Source organism: Onychostoma macrolepis, chromosome 17 (genome assembly GCF_012432095.1).
Source record: "Onychostoma macrolepis isolate SWU-2019 chromosome 17, ASM1243209v1, whole genome shotgun sequence".
NCBI lineage: Eukaryota > Metazoa > Chordata > Actinopteri > Cypriniformes > Cyprinidae > Onychostoma > Onychostoma macrolepis.
Window position 1 is genome coordinate 16,185,205 of NC_081171.1, and position 19,255 is coordinate 16,204,459.

The 19,255-nt window shown below is 38.9% G+C and overlaps 1 protein-coding gene across 1 annotated transcript in view; it reads left to right on the forward strand.

The window, feature by feature from the left end:
* The first annotated feature begins 28 nt into the window (after nucleotides 1–28).
* Nucleotides 29–19,255, forward strand: part of hectd1 (HECT domain containing 1) — a 34,282-nt gene continuing 15,055 nt past the window's right edge. The window contains exons 1-23 of the mRNA XM_058749766.1: nucleotides 29–279; nucleotides 3,446–3,692; nucleotides 7,622–7,856; nucleotides 8,011–8,238; nucleotides 9,242–9,523; nucleotides 9,683–9,953; nucleotides 10,076–10,152; nucleotides 10,542–10,640; nucleotides 10,732–10,846; nucleotides 11,330–11,504; nucleotides 11,648–11,786; nucleotides 11,907–12,077; nucleotides 12,214–12,436; nucleotides 12,586–12,849; nucleotides 12,929–13,005; nucleotides 13,316–13,450; nucleotides 15,890–16,036; nucleotides 16,133–16,227; nucleotides 16,403–16,508; nucleotides 16,617–16,751; nucleotides 16,861–17,000; nucleotides 17,128–17,451; nucleotides 17,564–17,730. Coding sequence (XP_058605749.1) covers nucleotides 3,553–3,692; nucleotides 7,622–7,856; nucleotides 8,011–8,238; nucleotides 9,242–9,523; nucleotides 9,683–9,953; nucleotides 10,076–10,152; nucleotides 10,542–10,640; nucleotides 10,732–10,846; nucleotides 11,330–11,504; nucleotides 11,648–11,786; nucleotides 11,907–12,077; nucleotides 12,214–12,436; nucleotides 12,586–12,849; nucleotides 12,929–13,005; nucleotides 13,316–13,450; nucleotides 15,890–16,036; nucleotides 16,133–16,227; nucleotides 16,403–16,508; nucleotides 16,617–16,751; nucleotides 16,861–17,000; nucleotides 17,128–17,451; nucleotides 17,564–17,730 — 3,745 coding nt within the window. The 5' untranslated portion in view covers nucleotides 29–279; nucleotides 3,446–3,552. The remainder of the gene's footprint in view (nucleotides 280–3,445; nucleotides 3,693–7,621; nucleotides 7,857–8,010; nucleotides 8,239–9,241; nucleotides 9,524–9,682; nucleotides 9,954–10,075; nucleotides 10,153–10,541; nucleotides 10,641–10,731; nucleotides 10,847–11,329; nucleotides 11,505–11,647; nucleotides 11,787–11,906; nucleotides 12,078–12,213; nucleotides 12,437–12,585; nucleotides 12,850–12,928; nucleotides 13,006–13,315; nucleotides 13,451–15,889; nucleotides 16,037–16,132; nucleotides 16,228–16,402; nucleotides 16,509–16,616; nucleotides 16,752–16,860; nucleotides 17,001–17,127; nucleotides 17,452–17,563; nucleotides 17,731–19,255) is intronic.

The window sequence follows — 19,255 nt, forward strand, 5'->3', positions numbered from 1 at the left end:
TGGCGAGGTGTTTTAGCGCCCCCTGTCGCTTAGCCGCATCGCTGCGTGTTCCTAAGCGCTGCTGCGGAGCCTCGTGATATGCGGAGCCTCGACTAGTCCTTTCGACGGCTCTCCATTTCACCCGACGCCTTCCCGTTCACTTTGACCTCTACCTTACAGCAAGCAGAAGCGGGGAATGAAGCGATATTCACATCTCGCCGTCTGACACAACTTCATCCCGAGACGAATTTTGTCCACCCTGTGTGTTTTTCTTGTCTTCTCGTCGTTCGGCGATAAACGGTGAGTGTTTGTGTCGCTCGGCGGAGGATTTATTTCTCTGCCTGACAGACGCGTTCAGGCCTCGGGCTTCTATTCAACTTTAGCTCGCGGATTTACTGGTAAACACAAGGCCGCGGTAGTGTTACTTGGTGTTTTCACCTTAAAATTGCTTTCAGACCGGTTATATATGTGGATGGAAAACATATTCATACCCAATACCAATTAAGTAAATGAAGTTTGGGATTAATTAGGTATGTCGAAGTGACGCTACCGGGACGCATTTTAGCTAATCCCAGCTAACTGAACCTCGCTTTCACAACAGATAATTTGTTTATACTCATTTGCTGCGGAAACATATGGTCAAATATGACTTTAACGTGAAATTAAACGGTTTTGGACTCCGTCATGGCGTGTAAGCTAACACAAGCTGTCTGAACTCAAGAAAGAGGCCATCACGACAAGATTGAACGTTAATGTATGACTCTCTTTTTTTGTTTTTTTCGCCTAACTTTCCTTCTCTAACGTTTAATCACAGTTTGGAGTTTGATAACGTTATATTGTTCGTGGTTCGAGATTTTCAGGGTTAATTGGACTGTTTGTTCACCTGCTCGGCTCTCAGTATCATGTTAGTTGGCCATACATGAAGTTAAACACATGACATGATATTATAGATCAAACACACTATGCGTGTATCTTATTAACGCTCAAAGGTGCCGTCTGTGTTCACCGTGAAGGTTAGGTTTTATTATGCTGCTGTATAGACTGGTGTCATGATGACATCGGTTGCAATCAAGTTGTTTTTTGACTCCTTAGTCAGCTGCACTGGCAGAAAGTCAAAGAACATCATTAGAATCATGTCTGTCCGTCAGATATCATGAACGCAAGAGCCACGGATCAGCTGAATGTCTGCTTTGCTGGTGCTTTGATTATTTGAAATGTTATTGATCTCTATGCTGTAAGAACAACAGCAGACAGAATCTAAAAATACATTACTGCTTAAATTATCTTGGACTGGAGCTAGTTTAGTATTAGAAACTACCTAAATTTCTTCCATACTCTTATATTCAGCTTAAGTGGGAATGAGTTTAATGATTTAGTTAACACTGTAAAATACCAGACATATGTAATAGTGGTCAGACAAATCTCATTGCTTATTAAATGGAACACTTTATTAAGCCTGTTGACAGAATATAAAGGGAAGGTTTGCATATGTTCTATGTTTTCATGTATCATGTTTAATACATCAAGCTTTGGCCCATATGGGATGATATAGTGCACTTAAGAAGGGGGGAGGGGTAAATTTTATTCAGAGGCCCACATATATGCAACTTTTGTGCAGTTGTTGCTTTTTAATTGGCCAAAAGATGAGATGAAATTCTGATAGCTTGTAATGTAAATCAGTGAGATTTTTATAACAGTATAATTAAGGACTATTAATGCATATTAATATTAGTTGTTACTCTGTGTCTACCAATAATACATTTTAGTATGATAATGTTTAAATGATTGGTTTTGTTGTTGATGTTTTGTAGTTTTAACTGTGGGCAGCAAAACTTAAAATGTAATGGAATACAATAATGATTGAGAGATGTACAAATAAGTTCCTCAAAAGTTAGATGTATTGTATTTTATAAAAAAAATTTTAACATGAATTTTTTCTTAAAAACAATCTGTATGGGTTAAGTAAACGTAAGTTGCTCCATTCCAGTAAATGTTTTTTTTTTTTTAAATATTAATAACAAAAAAAATACTCATACATTTGCTTTATAAAAAATCATTATGTAAATCAATGTACCATGAACTGAAGGTTTTTATTTTTAATTTATGAATTACACGAAAAGGCTTTGAACTATCAATCTGAGGGCAGAAGGCATGTAGTAGATTGTGTACAACATGTTTTTCAGCAAAGTTTTGATCATATTTTAGTGGCCTTAGCAATTCATGTATCGAATATTTGATACAGTATGCTTTATAGGGTAAAGTTAATAAACAACATTAAGATCTTAACAATAGCAATATGAAGATAAAATTGTCATTACTGTATTGGTGGGCTAATAGACTTGAAATAAACAAGTCCCATTAATTTGAAGGTAGTATAATTGTTGTAAACTTTCTGAGTTTTCTTTCCAAGGAGAGAGTGTAACCCAGGGCTATGGCATCAGAACTTGTTTTCAGAGGTCTAGTATATTGAATCCATTGTGTTGTTCACAATGGTCCAGTGTGACTGTTAAAAACAGGTTACAAAACCAGAAAGAACAACTTGGGGATATGTCAGCTCATGAATTAAAAAGTTATGCTGAATGTGTCTGCTGTGGAATATAATTGTCTAATCTTATTTAGGTCTGCTTAATCACAGTCAGGTGACATACATATTTGTTTTAGAGTAGCGAAGTAACACGGTGTTCCTGTTTGTGTGATGTGGGTTTTTTTCTCCTCTCCATCCAGTAAATCCAACAGTTGCTTTGAATGTCAAGTTCAACAGGACATTCTTCCTGAATCAAGTTAGTCACTTAATCTGTTGATAAGTGGATCTCTCTGTTAGTCTCTAAGAAGGTGGTGGATCTATCTGAGGCATGCCTGTCTGTAGCCACCCGGGCGGTAATGAATAACACACTTTTGCTATTTCACATAGATCTCCCATTCTAATGAATTTATACTCATGCTTGGCTCAGCTTGTCTGTCTCAGGAAAGTAGTGCTGCTTTTTCTTTAATGGTTTGTTTCTCAGAACAATAAAAGCGTAGTGATTTTTCAGCTTCTATTGCCTACTGTGTGTCTCTGAAAAACTGGGCTGTTCGGGCCATACAGTGTGAGTCATTGATGAACTATCCATCATGTGAACTGTTGTTGGCCAAGCTTACTAATCAGCTAATCATAGCGATTTCTTTCAGTGCTTTGATTAAAGGCATCAGTTCATCATGTTTATAGTCTGTTTTACTCCTATTAGTATACCTTTCAAGTTCATACATTTTCAAGGAGTCATCTGCTCCACCCATTTCATCATTATCCAAGAGTTTTCGTTCTGTTATTTAAAGATTGTGTTTTCAGATCAGCGCCAAAAGATACACACCAATCAAATGGGAGAAGTAGGAAGTTAAGGCCCAGGGCAACATTGCAAAGGGTTTTGTGTGGTGTTTATGTCTCCTGTTGTTTCCCAGATCTCAAATTTTGTTCCTTTTTCTCATGAAGGTGAAGACTTAATGAGACAACAAGAGGACCAGTGACTGCCCCTGTTCATTTCTCTCCTGCTGCTGGCGGGGTGACTGGGTGTTGGGTGGATAGGGTAGTGGAGCATCATGGCGGACGTGGACCCGGACACATTGCTGGAGTGGCTGCAGATGGGACAGGGTGATGAGCGGGATATGCAGCTCATCGCCCTGGAGCAGCTCTGCATGCTGTTGCTCATGTCAGACAACGTTGACCGCTGCTTCGAAACGTAAGTCTGAATACTGATGAGGCGCCAGTTCTGGTGGGCTGAAGGGTTTATTACTTTTGATAGCAGCAGTAGAGCTATTCATAACTGTTGCATTTAATTTGAATATTGTGCAGAATGTAAATTGCCTGAAATTTTAGAGTGTGGTACATTGTAATGTAGCTTATTAACTTGTAAAAGAGTGACAAGGGGCACTTAGAGCTAAAAAAAAAATGCTTAGGGTTATCGGTATCAGCCTCAGGTTTTCTCATCAGTGATAAATTTGAAACTTAAGAATCACTTGAAATTAGACATCACTTCATATTATTAAATATACTTTTTGAAATCCAATATAGAAGAATGAAGTCCTAAACGAGGAGTGTTGGTGAAACTGTTAGATATAATGAGAATTTGTTTATACTCTTATATAAAAAGACATTTAAATAAGTGTAATTCTATAACAAGCAGTGTAAATGTGAGCTGTTGGGTAAAAGGTAGGGCTGGACCGAATACCATTTTCCATTCTTCGAGCTTCGAAGATTCAGTAGTAATCAACACCGAATATTCGGAGGGAGGGGGATGAACATATTCTTCTCTAATAAAAGCAGGAATCTCTGTGTGTGTGTCTGTCTGTCTGTTTGCATTTTTATTACAGGTGCTGGTCATATAATTAGAATATCATCAAAAAGTTGATTTATTTCACTAATTCCATTCAAAAAGTGAAACTTGTATATTATATTCATTCATTACACACAGACTGATATATTTCAAATGTTTATTTCTTTTAATTTTGATGATTAGAGCTTACAGCTCATGAAAGTCAAAAATCAGTATCTCAAAATATTAGAATATTTACATTTGAGTTTGAATAAATGACCATCCCTACAGTATAAATTCTGGGTATCTCTTGTTCTTTGAAACCACAATAATGGGGTAGACTGCTGACTTGGCAATAATCCAGAAGACGAACATTGACACCCTCCACAAAGAGGGTAAGTCACAGAAGGTCATTACTGAAAGGTGTGGCTGTTTACAGAGTGCTGTATCAAAGCATATTAAATGCAAAGTTGACTGGAAGGAAGAATTTGGGTAGGAAAAGGTGCACAAGCAACAGGGATGACCGCAAGCTTGAGAATACAGTCAAGCAAAGCCGATTCAAACACTTGGGAGAGCTTCACAAGGAGAGAACTGAAGCTGGAGTCAGTGCATCAAGAGTCACCACGCTCAGTCGTCTTCAGGAAAAGGGCTACCAAGCCACTTCTGAACCAGAGACAACGTCAGAAGCGTCTTACCTGGGCTGTGGAGAAAAAGAACTGGACTGTTGCTCAGTGGTCCAAAGTCCTCTTTTCAGATGAAAGTAAATTTTACATTTCATTTGGAAATCAAGGTCCCAGAGTCTGAAGGAAGAGTGGAGAGGCACAGAATCCATGTTACTTGAAGTCCAGTGTGAAGTTTCCACAGTCAGTGATGATTTGGGCTGCCATGTCATCTGCTGGTGTTGGTCCACTGTGTTTTCTGATGTCCACAGTCAACGCAGCCATCTACCAGGAAATTTTAGAGCACTTCATGCTTCCTTCTGTTGACAAGCTTTATGGAGATTTCATTTTCCAGCAGGACTTGGCACCTGCCCACACTGCCAAAGGTACCAAAAGCTGGTTCAATGACCATAGTGTTACTGTGCTTGATTGGCCAGCAAACTCGCCTGACCTGAACCCCATAGAGAATCTGTGGGGTATTGTCAAGAGGAAGATGAGAGACACCAGACCCAACAATGCAGATGAGCTGAAGGCCACTATCAGAGCAACCTGGGCTCTCATAACACCTGAGCAGTGCCACAGACTGATCGACTCCATGCCACGCCGCATTGCTGCAGTAATTCAGGCAAAAGGAGCCCCAACTAAGTATTGAGTGCTGTACATGCTCATACTTTTCATTTTCATACTTTTCAGTTGGCCAAGATTTCTAAAAATCCTTTCTTTGTATTGGTCTTAAGTAATATTCTAATATTTTGAGATACTGATTTTTGACTTTCATGAGCTGTAAGCTCTAATCATCAAAATTAAAAGAAATAAACATTTGAAATATATCAGTCTGTGTGTAATGAATGAATATAATATACAAGTTTCACTTTTTGAATGGAATTAGTGAAATAAATCAACTTTTTGATGATATTCTAATTATATGACCAGCACCTGTATGTCGAGAACCATTCATCCAGTCGACTTCACGCGTGGCGGGTGTGTTGCTGCGGACCCGAGGGAGTGCAGTGTTGCATTTTGGTGCAATATGGACACGCGACACGTTCAGAATTAATAAACTTTTAATAAACTACAGAACAGCGACGAGCCGGAAGCGGCGTGCCTCACGCAGGCAGGGCTTAAATGCTCTGTGAACAGACACTGCACTAGTGATAACAAAACACACAGGTCTGTTAAGAGCAATACTTTTAATAAGGTAGCCTAACAAACAAATCACTCCCAAATCACAAATTAGCAGCACAGTAATTACTGACACCATAAAGGGTAGGCTATTTAAATAAAAGAACAAAAAAAACAACTAATAAATAAAGAACACGGTAGCATGCTTTCAATAACAGCATCACACGTTTTAATTAACGAACAGTTTAAATAAAATTAAATGAATTTCCTTATATAGAATAAAACAAACTGTAATAGACTAAATAGAACAAGGTAACGTTAGGCTTATTACGTTAAATTATTAGCTATTAGGCTGGGCTACTGTAATTTTTTAATGACTGCACTATTCGCAAGTACTTTCCAAGCAAATTAAGTGCACGTTTTTATCATGTGTAAAATTACTGATTAACATGGCGGATAAAAGCAGCTCGTTTTTTTTACACCAACAATATATTATAGGCGTACTACTTGCAGAACTCAGGTGATTTTTTTTTCAAACTTGATGTGCTGTTGTGGTAACTGTTAGGCCAGTTTCAAATCGCATATTTGGCACACTGCCTGTGTCTTGTCCTCACCCAATTTAAAGTGCTCCCACACAGCTGAGGTCTTTGGCACTTTTGTCTTCTCTTCCAGATGAGTTCATTATGATGTTCGTGACGTTCACTCATGGGCAATTCATATTCAAACGCGAATGAGAACAGTTTTGCAGGGTATGCCAGGTGTTCCAAAAAAAAAAAAAAAAAACTATGAATGTGTAGTCCTGGGGTTATAAAGTAAAAAAAAGAGAGTATCTAAACCTGCAAACTAAAATAAGTTTATTACACATTTCAGTGAAATATTAGTTATTAATTTTTAATGACTATGCAAAAGTAACTCACTCTAACATGTATTATTAAGAGGTTAGTACTAGATTGTGACAGTTTCTACTTGTCTTAAATAGTCTAGAATTAAATTTGGTAGTCAATGATTGGATCAGTAGCAATAGCTGCTGAAGATGATAAAGACAAACAAGGAAGCACCGCAGTTGTGTGTGAATATTTTGGTCTTAAATGTGATGATCCTGCTCAGTCACAAGTGGTTTGTAAAAAGCTGTATCATAGGTAGTGGTTACCCAAAGGGGAAATGCAAGAGTCCTCTTAAACCCAAGGACAACAAACTGCATGAGCATTTTTTTGCACACAGTTTGCACATGTAAATTAATCAGGCCAGTGATTTGTTTATATCTACAGTTATTTACCATTAAGTAAGGATAACAATTTTTACAGCATGTCACTTGAGTAAGAGATATACTGTTCACTTTGGGAGGTTGGAGTAATGTTTAGTTTGTTTACTTAGGAAGAACTAGAGACATGCATTGGATTTTATTATTTTCTGGCTTTAAATAATAATAGAAATTGATGCATTTTTAGGTTTATTGCATCACATATCTCTGTTGTATTATCTAACAAGTAAATCTTGTATCAGCATTTTCCCTCCATATTGTGCGGACTTAATAACCCTTCATTTCACTCTGACACTGCTGTCTCACCACCGTAGGTGTCCTCCACGGACATTTCTCCCAGCTCTGTGTAAGATCTTCCTGGATGAGAGCGCACCGGATAATGTGCTGGAAGTGACAGCCAGGGCCATCACCTACTACCTGGACGTGTCCGCTGAATGCACCCGCAGGATTGTGGGAGTCGATGGAGCCATCAAAGCCCTGTGTAATCGGCTGGTGGTGGTGGAGCTCAACAACAGGACTAGCAGAGATCTGGCTGAACAATGTGTAAAGGTAAATGTTGCTATATTTACTGCCAAGACTTGTTTTTTTTTTAAGTCAGTTTGCTAATATGAGTTTAAACGGTTGAAAAGATGCCCTATGAAGCTGTTTTTGAACAATTCCACTATGCATGATGGTCATATTATATACTGTCTTGTGTCATCAGGTTCTGGAGCTGATCTGCACACGGGAGTCTGGAGCTGTATTTGAAGCGGGTGGATTGAACTGTGTGCTGAGCTTCATTAGGGACAGTGGTCATCTTGTGCACAAGGACACATTGCACTCTGCCATGGCAGTAGTTTCTCGCCTCTGTAGTAAGATGGAGCCACAAGACTCTTCCCTAGAGACATGCGTGGAATCCCTCTCTAGTCTGCTGAAACATGAAGACCACCAGGTAGGACATGAGTAACACTTAAAGGGATAGTTCACCTGAAAACTAGTGTGCTAATTTTGCATGCTGTAAGACTTCTCTAGCTTTTTTTTTTGTGAGGGATGGAAACCATTTAAAAGTTATCATTTTCTTTTCTTTTTTTAGTTATGCAAGTTTTTTTTTTTTTTTTTTTTTTTTTTAATGCAAGTCTCTTATGCTCACCAAGGTTGCATTTGTTTGAATACAGTATTTTTTAAACATTTAAAATAGCTCTTTTGCATTTTTGTGTAGTTTAAAATGTTTTTTCCAGTTATGGCTAAGCTGACTTGTCTCATGATTCTCCATAAGTTATTCTTTAAATGGAAAGCTCAAAAGAATAGCATTTTTTAAATAAAGTCATTTATAATGTTACAAAATACTTCTGTCACTTTTTTAAAGCATTTAATGGATTAATGATTTAATGCATCTTTACTGAATGGGAGCATTCATTTCTTTTTTTAATAACAAAAAAAAAAAACTTCTCTCCCTAAACTTTTGCATGGTAGTGTAAAGGCCCGTTCATACCAAGAACAATAACTTTAAAGATGAATATATTAGCATCCACACCAGCAGACTATATCATCTGTTTATTCTAAGTGCACGCTCGTCTGCCACTTTAAATTCTTGAGCTCGTTATAGCTGGATGGATTCTGATTGGGTGTCAGTGTTTGTATTGTTTGTCAGCTGGAAAAAAATCATTCTGAATTTGATTACAACTGTATCGCTAATCTTTGCCTTTATTGTTATAGCTGGGGTGTGGACTATGCTATTCTTAAATTTTGAGAATGATTTTTAGAACTACATCTTTATAGTTATCGTTCTTGGTGTGAATGGGGATTAAGTAACTGTTGATTAATAGAAATAAAATCAGGTAGATCAGTTTCAGTTTCTTTTCCATAGTTTTAAAGGACTGATGTTGTTGATAAAATTATGCACAAATGTTGTGTAAACAACTAACTGGTAATTATTGTCCTGGTGTCATTCACAGGTGTCTGATGGAGCTCTGCGTTGCTTTGCTTCACTGGCGGACCGGTTTACACGGCGTGGAGTTGATCCAGCCCCATTAGCTAAGCATGGACTGACAGAAGAGCTGCTGTCCCGTATGGCTGCAGCAGGAGGGACGGCATCTGGACCCTCCTCCACCTGCAAGCCTGGCAGGACCTCTAGCGGAGCCACTCCATCTGCTGCAGACTCTAAACTGAGCAACCAAGTGTCCACCATTGTCAGCCTTCTGTCCACACTGTGCAGAGGCTCACCACTTGTCACACATGTAAGATATATATTCACAGAAATATACTTGTCATTTGCTAGATGTCACACGTACTATGTGTTTCCGCAGTTTTTTTTTTTTATGATAGATCACTACAACAAAATCCCAGTTTCCTCGGGTTACTTTTGATGAAAGTTTGTGTTGCATCTCCCCATTCAGGATCTTCTGCGTTCAGAGCTGCCTGACTCTATGGAGAGTGCTCTGCAGGGGGATGAGCGCTGTGTGCTGGACACCATGCGGCTAGTGGACTTACTGCTGGTGCTGCTCTTTGAGGGACGCAAGGCTTTGCCCAAATCTACAGCTGGTTCTACTGGCCGGATCCCTGGTCTGCGGCGTCTCGACAGCTCCGGGGAACGCTCCCACCGACAGCTTATTGACTGTATACGCAGCAAGGACACCGATGCCCTCATTGATGCCATTGACACCGGTGGTTAGTGTTCAAGTAGTGCATGCAAGATCAATATTTTGGACGCGGGGGGATTTTGAGGGTTGTTGTTGCTTTGAGGTCACATCCTGACTAACTTGTACTGTTACTTTTTATTTCCTTCCAAGCATTTGAAGTAAATTTCATGGATGATGTAGGACAGACTCTCTTGAACTGGGCATCTGCATTTGGAACACAAGAGATGGTGAGGATTTTTTGTTTTGTTTTGTTTTTAAATGTCTGGAATTTCGAAGTTGTTTTTCAGTGCACATGTTGCAAGAAATTGCCTTCAGACACAGTGCAACAGCATGAGTCTTGTGACTAAAGGTTACACACTGAATTTAGGACAGCATTATTCTTACATTGTGCAATATGGTTATGTGGGGGAGACACAACTAAATAGGCAAGACTGTACCACCAGCAGCAGTGTTACAAATGCCATGCATAATGAAAACTAATACAACCTGATTTCTTGACCCCCTTTGTCTGATGGTGGCTTGTGTAAGTTAGAGGAATGGGGTCAGTGCAACAGATGAACATTGTTTTGTTTTCTAAGGATTGCAAGCTCTCACAATGTTTTCTGGCCTGCTTAAGGTGGAGTTCCTCTGCGAGAGAGGTGCTGATGTCAATAGAGGCCAGAGGTCATCCTCTCTGCACTATGCTGCCTGTTTTGGTAGGCCACAAGTAGCCAAGGTAAAGTGTTCATATAACCGATTCTTTTTGTAGTTACTATACATGGTTTTTAATGTATTGTATTTATTTTATGGCAAATGTTTCCCAATAGACTTTACTGCGCCATGGGGCCAACCCTGACCTGAGAGATGAAGATGGTAAAACTCCGTTAGACAAAGCGAGAGAGAGAGGACACAGCGAGGTTGTAGCAATTCTCCAGTCTCCTGGTGAGTCTATCAGCTTTCATCTCTACTTCATGACAATATTGTTTCCCTTTTTATTTTTGAAAGTAGAAGTTTCAGAATATTGAAGCTAAAATGTGTTTTTTGGGGGATTTAAAAATACTTATGCAAATTTTTCATAAAATGTCAGCAATGAGGCTGTATGGTGCTATCAGAACATTGCACTTGTCGTTTGAACATCTCAAACCAGCCAGACACAGCAGCATTGGCTCAACCAATAGAGTGAATTTGAATCTGGCTGTCCTAACTAGATGTTAGGACAGCCAGTGGAAGATTAAGAAGTGTTTGGGAAAACCATGTTTGAAAAAATATATATATATTATTTTTGCTTCTACTTTGTGGTGAGACTGGTGGCATAGAAATTGCAATATTGTGCTTGAATGCAATCACTCATCATTCATTTTGTAATGGTGAATTCAAGGGGATTTGTTAGATTTTCAAAAGTGTTTCTTGTGGTGTTTGATATAGGAGACTGGATGTGTCCTGTCAACAAGGGTGATGACAAGAAAAAGAAGGATGTTAATAAAGAAGAGGAAGAGGGCAGTGAGCCAAAAGGTGACCCTGAGATGGCGCCTATCTACCTGAAAAGGCTGCTCCCAGTATTTGCACAGACCTTTCAGCAAACCATGCTGCCTTCAATAAGGTGAGGGGCTCTAGAGGACCATCAGTGCCAAAGTACATTTTCAAAAAGGAAAACCAGTGTAGTAACATTTTTGTGTTTTGTTGTCAGTAGGGCATCAATGCTTTCCTTTCAATGATGGTTTGTTTGTATAATCTCTTTCACAGGAAAGCTAGTTTAGCTCTGATCAGAAAGATGGTGCACTACAGTTCTGAAGTTTTACTAAAGGAAGTTTGTGACTCTGATGCTGGACACAACTTGCCCACTGTACTTGTGGAAATCACTGCGACTGTGCTGGATCAGGAGGTTGGATATTTTAGTCTTTCCTTCCTGATGATCTTTTCTCAAATTTAATTTAATTGAATTTAATTTAATTGGGTTGGGTTGAAGTTAAGTCTTACTGACCTTTCTACTTGTTTTTCACAGGATGATGATGATGGTCACCTGCTGGCGCTGCAGATCATTAGGGATCTAGTGGATAAGGGAGGTGACGTGTTCTTAGATCAGCTTGCCAGGCTGGGTGTCATTAATAAGGTGTCCACTCTGGCAGGACCCACATCAGATGATGAAAATGAGGAAGAGGCCAAACCTGAGAAGGTCAGATTCAACTCATTCCACATTTTCGTCTTTATTGTTGTTTGTGTGTCCAAAAAGTCTGTTGATGACTAAACAACATTTTCTTGTCACTATTCAGAATTTGCTTTGAAATAAATCAGTCTGTTTTATTTTCCAGGATGATGAACCACAAGAGGATGCCAAAGAGATCCAGCAGGGGAAGCCTTACCACTGGAGAGACTGGTCCATCATTAGAGGCAGGGACTGCCTTTATATTTGGAGTGATGCAGCTGCTTTGGAGCTTTCCAATGGCAGCAATGGTTGGTTCCGCTTCATCCTGGATGGTAAACTGGCCACCATGTACTCCAGTGGAAGCCCGGAGGGTGGCTCTGACAGCTCAGGTAGGTCTCCTGCACACAAACCGATCGATCAATAAAAGAACAGAACTATCTTTGCAACAATTAATTGAAATGGGGTTGCTTATTGTTAAGTTAGGATTGGCTCCTGTGATTTTATAGTAGCCGATGTTTTCTTTCCCTCACTCCTATAGAGAGCAGAAGTGAGTTTTTGGAGAAGCTGCAGCGTGCCAGAAGTCAGGTCAAACCGGTGACAGCCAGTCAGCCCATCCTGTCCACACAGGGTCCCACCAAACTCACTGTGGGGAACTGGTCTCTAACTTGTCTGAAAGAGGGTGAGATTGCCATCCATAATTCAGATGGCCAGCAGGCCACCATCCTCAAAGAGGACCTACCAGGCTTTGTGTTCGAGTCAAACCGAGGCACTAAGCACTCTTTCACTGCAGAAACCTCTCTAGGTAAGTTTGGAAAAATAGTTTAAAAGCATCAATCTTGCCAGTATCTTTCCTCATTTTTTGGGTGCTTTGTTTCTTACAGGGTCTGAGTTTGTTACTGGCTGGACTGGTAAGCGAGGAAGAAAGCTCAAATCCAAATTGGAAAAAACGAAACAAAAGGTAGGATTACGGAGTATTCCTTTTATCCTCTAGCATGACTGACAGATGTGACCATGCATATTTGAGTCATTGTTACATGATTCTCAGTAATCATTCTAATGTTCTGATTTGGTGCTCAAGAAACATTTCTTATTGTCAATGTTGTTGATTTAAATTTAATAAATTATTTATTATGAAACCATAATACTTCAGGATCCTTTGAATAGAAAGTAAAAAATAAAATAAAATAAAAAAATGTTGATTTAGAAATATTTTATAAATCCCCACAATGACATTACCCAACTTTCTGTTTCCACCTCTGTGTCTGTAGGTGAAAACCATGGCTAGAGATCTGTATGATGATCACTTCAAGGCTGTGGAGAGTATGCCGAGAGGTGTAGTGGTCACTCTAAGAAACATCGCCACACAGCTAGAGTCTGCTTGGGAGTTACATACTAACAGACAGGTAGAATTAAACAAAAAGCTTTATCTGCCCATAGTTTAGGGCTGGGTTTTGACACAAATTTCATGATTCTATTCGATTCTCATTCACAAGCTTTCGATTCAGTATTGATTATTTTATATATCAGGTAAAATAGGCTACATGCCAGATTTTCTCAAGGAAAAAAAAATCTCTCAACTAACACTGTAAAATAGTCAGTTGGTACTACATTATAATATTGAAGGTTAAAATTGACTGATTTGTAGGCTACACAACTGTCAAAATTACATGAACTAATGAAGTTTTTTTTTTTATATAATAAAGTAACAATTACACAATTATTTCTACTTCAATTCGTTTTTGTTTTTTTAAATATATAAACATATACTATAAACATTTAAATGGTGGCTGTCACAAAACTTGATGGATTTATTCAAACATAAATTAAACACTGAAGAACAGTAAAAATTATAATGAATGTTATATGGTGCGTATATTTAGCAACATGCCCCTCTCTACAGTTTATTTTTCTAGCTGACTAATGAGTTTATGGTCACCAAATATTTTTTTTCTGGGGTAAATGTGACGTTACGTGACATTTACAAGCCGTTATATTGATGTCTTTGCGCGGCTGAAAAACTGTTTGAGCGATTACAAGAGACAGGATACAGATTGTAAAGTTATACTTTCTTTTAACTTGCCTTCGGATGTTTAGTCGTGTTTATTTTGTGCTGAAACTGGTATTAATGTGGAGGAGATGATCGGTTCACGTGCGCCTCGCGCTGCCTCGTCTGTCGAACTGAGGCACTACAGAGATCTGTCACTCCACATTAAACGGCATTTATAGTTTGAATACTGCAATACAGTGGACAGAATTTGAAATCTGTTTCATAATAAAAGTACCAAAACACAATGCTTATTGCGATATATTGGATGGGAGGTGCCCTTCAATGCTCCATCCATTAACTGAAAACAGGCTAGACTAATCGATTCTTGGGATTTAAGAATTGATATCGTTCCGTAAAAATGAGAATCGATTAAAATCGAGATATCAATATTTTTTACCCAGCCCTAAATGGAATATACTTTTCTCACAATTTATTTTAGTTCCCATTTAATTGGGATCTAAAAGACAATAACAGTGAGTAAGAGTTTGCTTCTTGTTTCTTCAGTGCATTGTAGGTGAAAACCATGGCTAGAGATCTGTATGATGATCACTTCAAGGCTGTGGAGAGTATGCCGAGAGGTGTAGTGGTCACTCTAAGAAACATCGCCACACAGCTAGAGTCTGCTTGGGAGTTACATACTAACAGACAGGTAGAATTAAACAAAAGCTTTATCTGCCCATAGTTTAGGGCTGGGTTTTGACACAAATTTCATGATTCTATTCGATTCTCATTCACAAGCTTTCGATTCAGTATTGATTATTTTATATATCAGGTAAAATAGGCTACATGCCAGATTTTCTCAAGGAAAAAAATCTCTCAACTAACACTGTAAAATAGTCAGTTGGTACTACATTATAATATTGAAGGTTAAAATTGACTGATTTGTAGGCTACACAACTGTCAAAATTACATGAACTAATGAAGTTTTTTTTTTATATAATAAAGTAACAATTACATAATTATTTCTACTTCAATTTGTTTTTGTTTTTTTAAATATATAAACATATACTATAAACATTTAAATGGTGGCTGTCACAAAACTTGATGGATTTATTCAAACATAAATTAAACACTGAAGAACAGTAAAAATTATAATGAATGTTATATGGTGCGTATATTTAGCAACATGCCCCTCTCTACAGTTTATTTTTCTAGCTGACTAATGAGTTTATGGTCACCAAATATTTTTTTTCTGGGGTAAATGTGACGTTACGTGACATTTACAAGCCGTTATATTGATGTCTTTGCGCGGCTGAAAAACTGTTTGAGCGATTACAAGAGACAGGATACAGATTGTAAAGTTATACTTTCTTTTAACTTGCCTTCGGATGTTTAGTCGTGTTTATTTTGTGCTGAAACTGGTATTAATGTGGAGGAGATGATCGGTTCACGTGCGCCTCGCGCTGCCTCGTCTGTCGAACTGAGGCACTACAGAGATCTGTCACTCCACATTAAACGGCATTTATAGTTTGAATACTGCAATACAGTGGACAGAATTTGAAATCTGTTTCATAATAAAAGTACCAAAACACAATGCTTATTGCGATATATTGGATGGGAGGTGCCCTTCAATGCTCCATCCATTAACTGAAAACAGGCTAGACTAATCGATTCTTGGGATTTAAGAATTGATATCGTTCCGTAAAAATGAGAATCGATTAAAATCGAGATATCAATATTTTTTTTACCCAGCCCTAAATGGAATATACTTTTCTCACAATTTATTTTAGTTCCCATTTAATTGGGATCTAAAAGACAATAACAGTGAGTAAGAGTTTGCTTCTTGTTTCTTCAGTGCATTGAAGGTGAAAACACATGGAGAGACCTCATGAAAACAGCTCTGGAGAATTTAATCGTCGTTCTCAAAGATGAAAACACCATTTCTCCATATGAAATGTGCAGCAGTGGCCTCGTGCAAGCACTTTTTACTGTCCTCAGCAATGTGAGTCATGCACAGTTTAACTGTCAGCTGTAAACATGTTGTCTCCTTTTATTCCCAATACTCATTACCTTTTTACTTATTACTTTTTCCTCACAGAGTGTGGAGCTAGACATGAAACATGATTGTAAGCCTCTGATGGAAAGAATAAATGTGTTCAAGACTGCGTTTACTGAAAATGAAGATGACGAAAGGTAAAGTATATCTTCACTTACACATAACGATAATTGAGCCTGGCACAGCATCAAAAGTGATCTCTTCCCTATATATCGGAGTCTCAACCAGCAGCTTACTTGTCTAATTTGAACACAATGAGAGAATTTGTTTTCCTGTAGGCTGTCTAACATTTAAGTTGTTTCTGTCCTTTAGCCGACCAGCAGTTGCCTTAATCCGCAAACTGATAGCAGTGTTGGAGTCAATAGAGCGGCTACCTCTCCACTTATATGATACACCAGGCTCAACGTATAATTTACAGGTCAGTCTCCATATTTTGGTGTATAATTTTAGTTTGGTGCATATGCAACAGTGATATCTTTCATTATGAATGGTGATATGTCATTAAAATCTTTTTCTGTTGTGTTAGATACTGACAAGGAGGTTACGCTTCCGTTTGGAGCGTGCTCCGGGTGAAACGGCCCTGATTGACCGAACTGGTAGAATGCTAAAGATGGAGCCGCTGGCCACTGTTGAGTCACTGGAGCAGTATCTGCTCAAGATGGTAGGAAAGCTTTTTTGTGTTTATTTCTTCTATTATTCCATATTTACTCAGCTGTATCCCCACAGGCATCTAAGAAAAGGTCATAAATTTGTCTCATCCCTTTCCCCAGGTGGCCAAGCAGTGGTATGACTTTGACAGGTCCTCATTCATCTTTGTTAGGAAGCTCAGAGAGGGTCAGAGCTTCACCTTCAGACACCAGCATGACTTTGATGAGAATGGAATTGTGTACTGGATTGGCACCAATGCGAAGTGAGCTGCTTTGTCCTTTTTTGTGATCATTTATACAGATTTAATTGTAATTGTTCATTCTTACATTTTGAAACCCAACATGACCCGAAATGTTATGCATAAAGAATGCTCTTCTGTTTGGCCACAGGACCGCATATGAATGGGTGAACCCCGCTGCTTACGGATTAGTGGTTGTGACTTCCTCCGAGGGCAGAAACTTGCCTTACGGCCGACTTGAAGACATCCTGAGCAGAGACAGCTCTGCCCTCAATTGTCACACCAACGATGACAAAAACGCCTGGTTTGCCATCGATCTTGGTTTATGGGTCATCCCCTCTGCATACACACTTCGCCACGCTCGTGGTTACGGTCGATCCGCCCTCCGGAATTGGGTATTTCAAGTGTCCAAAGATGGTCAGAACTGGATGACTCTCTACACCCATGTGGATGACAGCTCTCTCAATGAACCGGGGTATGTGTGTCATAACACTATTTTAGAGTGTGCTGTTCTTGTGCTGTGCCTACCTTGACTTGACCAGATGTCTGTTTTGTGCACCTACTAATATGACTTCTTACTGCCTTAGGTCAACAGCCACATGGCCTCTGGATCCATCCAAAGATGAGAAGCAGGGCTGGAGACACATTCGTATTAAACAGATGGGGAAGAATGCCAGCGGACAAACACACTACCTCTCCCTGTCTGGTCTAGAGATCTATGGCACTGTTACTGGTGTCTGTGAGGACCAGCTAGGTAAGTGCCAATAATTTCTAACTCTACACTTTGTCTCATTGTAATCCAATTATAATATTTATGCTTCAAAGAGATGTTTGTTGTAAGCATATGAGTATTTGCCATGTAACTGACCTAATTGCAGTAACCTAACGTCATTGATTTTTCTATTGGGATCTGGCTCCCAAAGTACCACGTGGCAACCCTGAAGACAGTGTATTTTGACATGCACTGGGTTTGGCTTTAAAGTTATGATGTAATGGATGTAGCAAAAGATCTTTTCTTCCACATTGTGGCAAACAGCCAAGGTAAATGTATTAAAGGGGTCATATGATGCTATTTTAAAGATCATTATTTTGTGTGTTTGGTGTAACAGAATATGTTGACATGCTTTAATATTCAAAAAACACATTATTTTTCAAATACTGTACATTATTTTAGTTCCTCTATACCCCGCCTCTTTCAAGCGTGTCGTTTTCTGCAAAGCCCATCCTTCCGACAAGTGCAGTCTGCTCTGATTGGCCAACTGACCCAGTGCGTTGTGATTGGCCGAACACCACAAGCATGCGTTGGTGTCGGAATTGACCCTTTTTTATTTTTTTTTTAGAAATAGCCTTCGTGCATAGCCAGCCTTGTACTCTCCTAGGTTCACAAAACTGTCGTCCATAAAATGCGTTGCACAAATTCGAACATTTGGATTGTGCTGTTGTGTTGTAAACGCATCTCAACCAATGATTCCTAACGGCATCTACTTTCGGAAGGCCAAATAAAGTGCTTTTGCTTTCGCACAGAAACACACAGTGTCTCCCTGACATGGCTGCATCAACACTACTGCGGTTACCGAAACCACGCCGCCTTTCTTTGCGTGAACATTTGGGCGATGCAAATATTTCCACATCGTGACGTAGACGTGGGGACGTGTTTAAATGAGCCGTTTTAGGGGGGCGTGGACTAGTCTTAACTTTTATAAAGCATATCTCTTTGGTTTTGAGATTTTAGTCTTTAGCGGGCAACTTTAGGGATCTCATCTATGCTCGAACAGCTTGTAACACTCCAAAGAGAAAGGAAAACTTGAAATCGCATCATATGACCCCTTTAAAATGGGGGAATGTTGGGCAGGGACTTATCCTATCCATTTGTTTTTTTTAATTGGATGAAGATCTGAATGCGAGTTTGTGTCTTCTGTAAGAGGCATGGTTTAAGTGGGCTAAATGATTAGAGACGTCCAGTCACCAGAGAGAAAATCTAATTATGATATTTTGATTAAAAATAACATGGTTAAAAAATGAAACGTATGCATGGTTGAATTGTTCACAGCAAGACGATAAAAATTTCCATTTCATGCTGAGTCATCTCTCATCACGATAGCGTTGGATTTTGTAAATTAAATGATTAACGTATGAACTGGGAACGGAGTCATTAAAAGGAGCTATTTAGCAAGCGTGTTATTTTAATTTGTCTACACTATCACAAAAGAAAAATGACCATCCTTAATTGCACGCTATTTTAATTAGAGACTGCTTTGTCTCTGCTCATGTTTCCAATC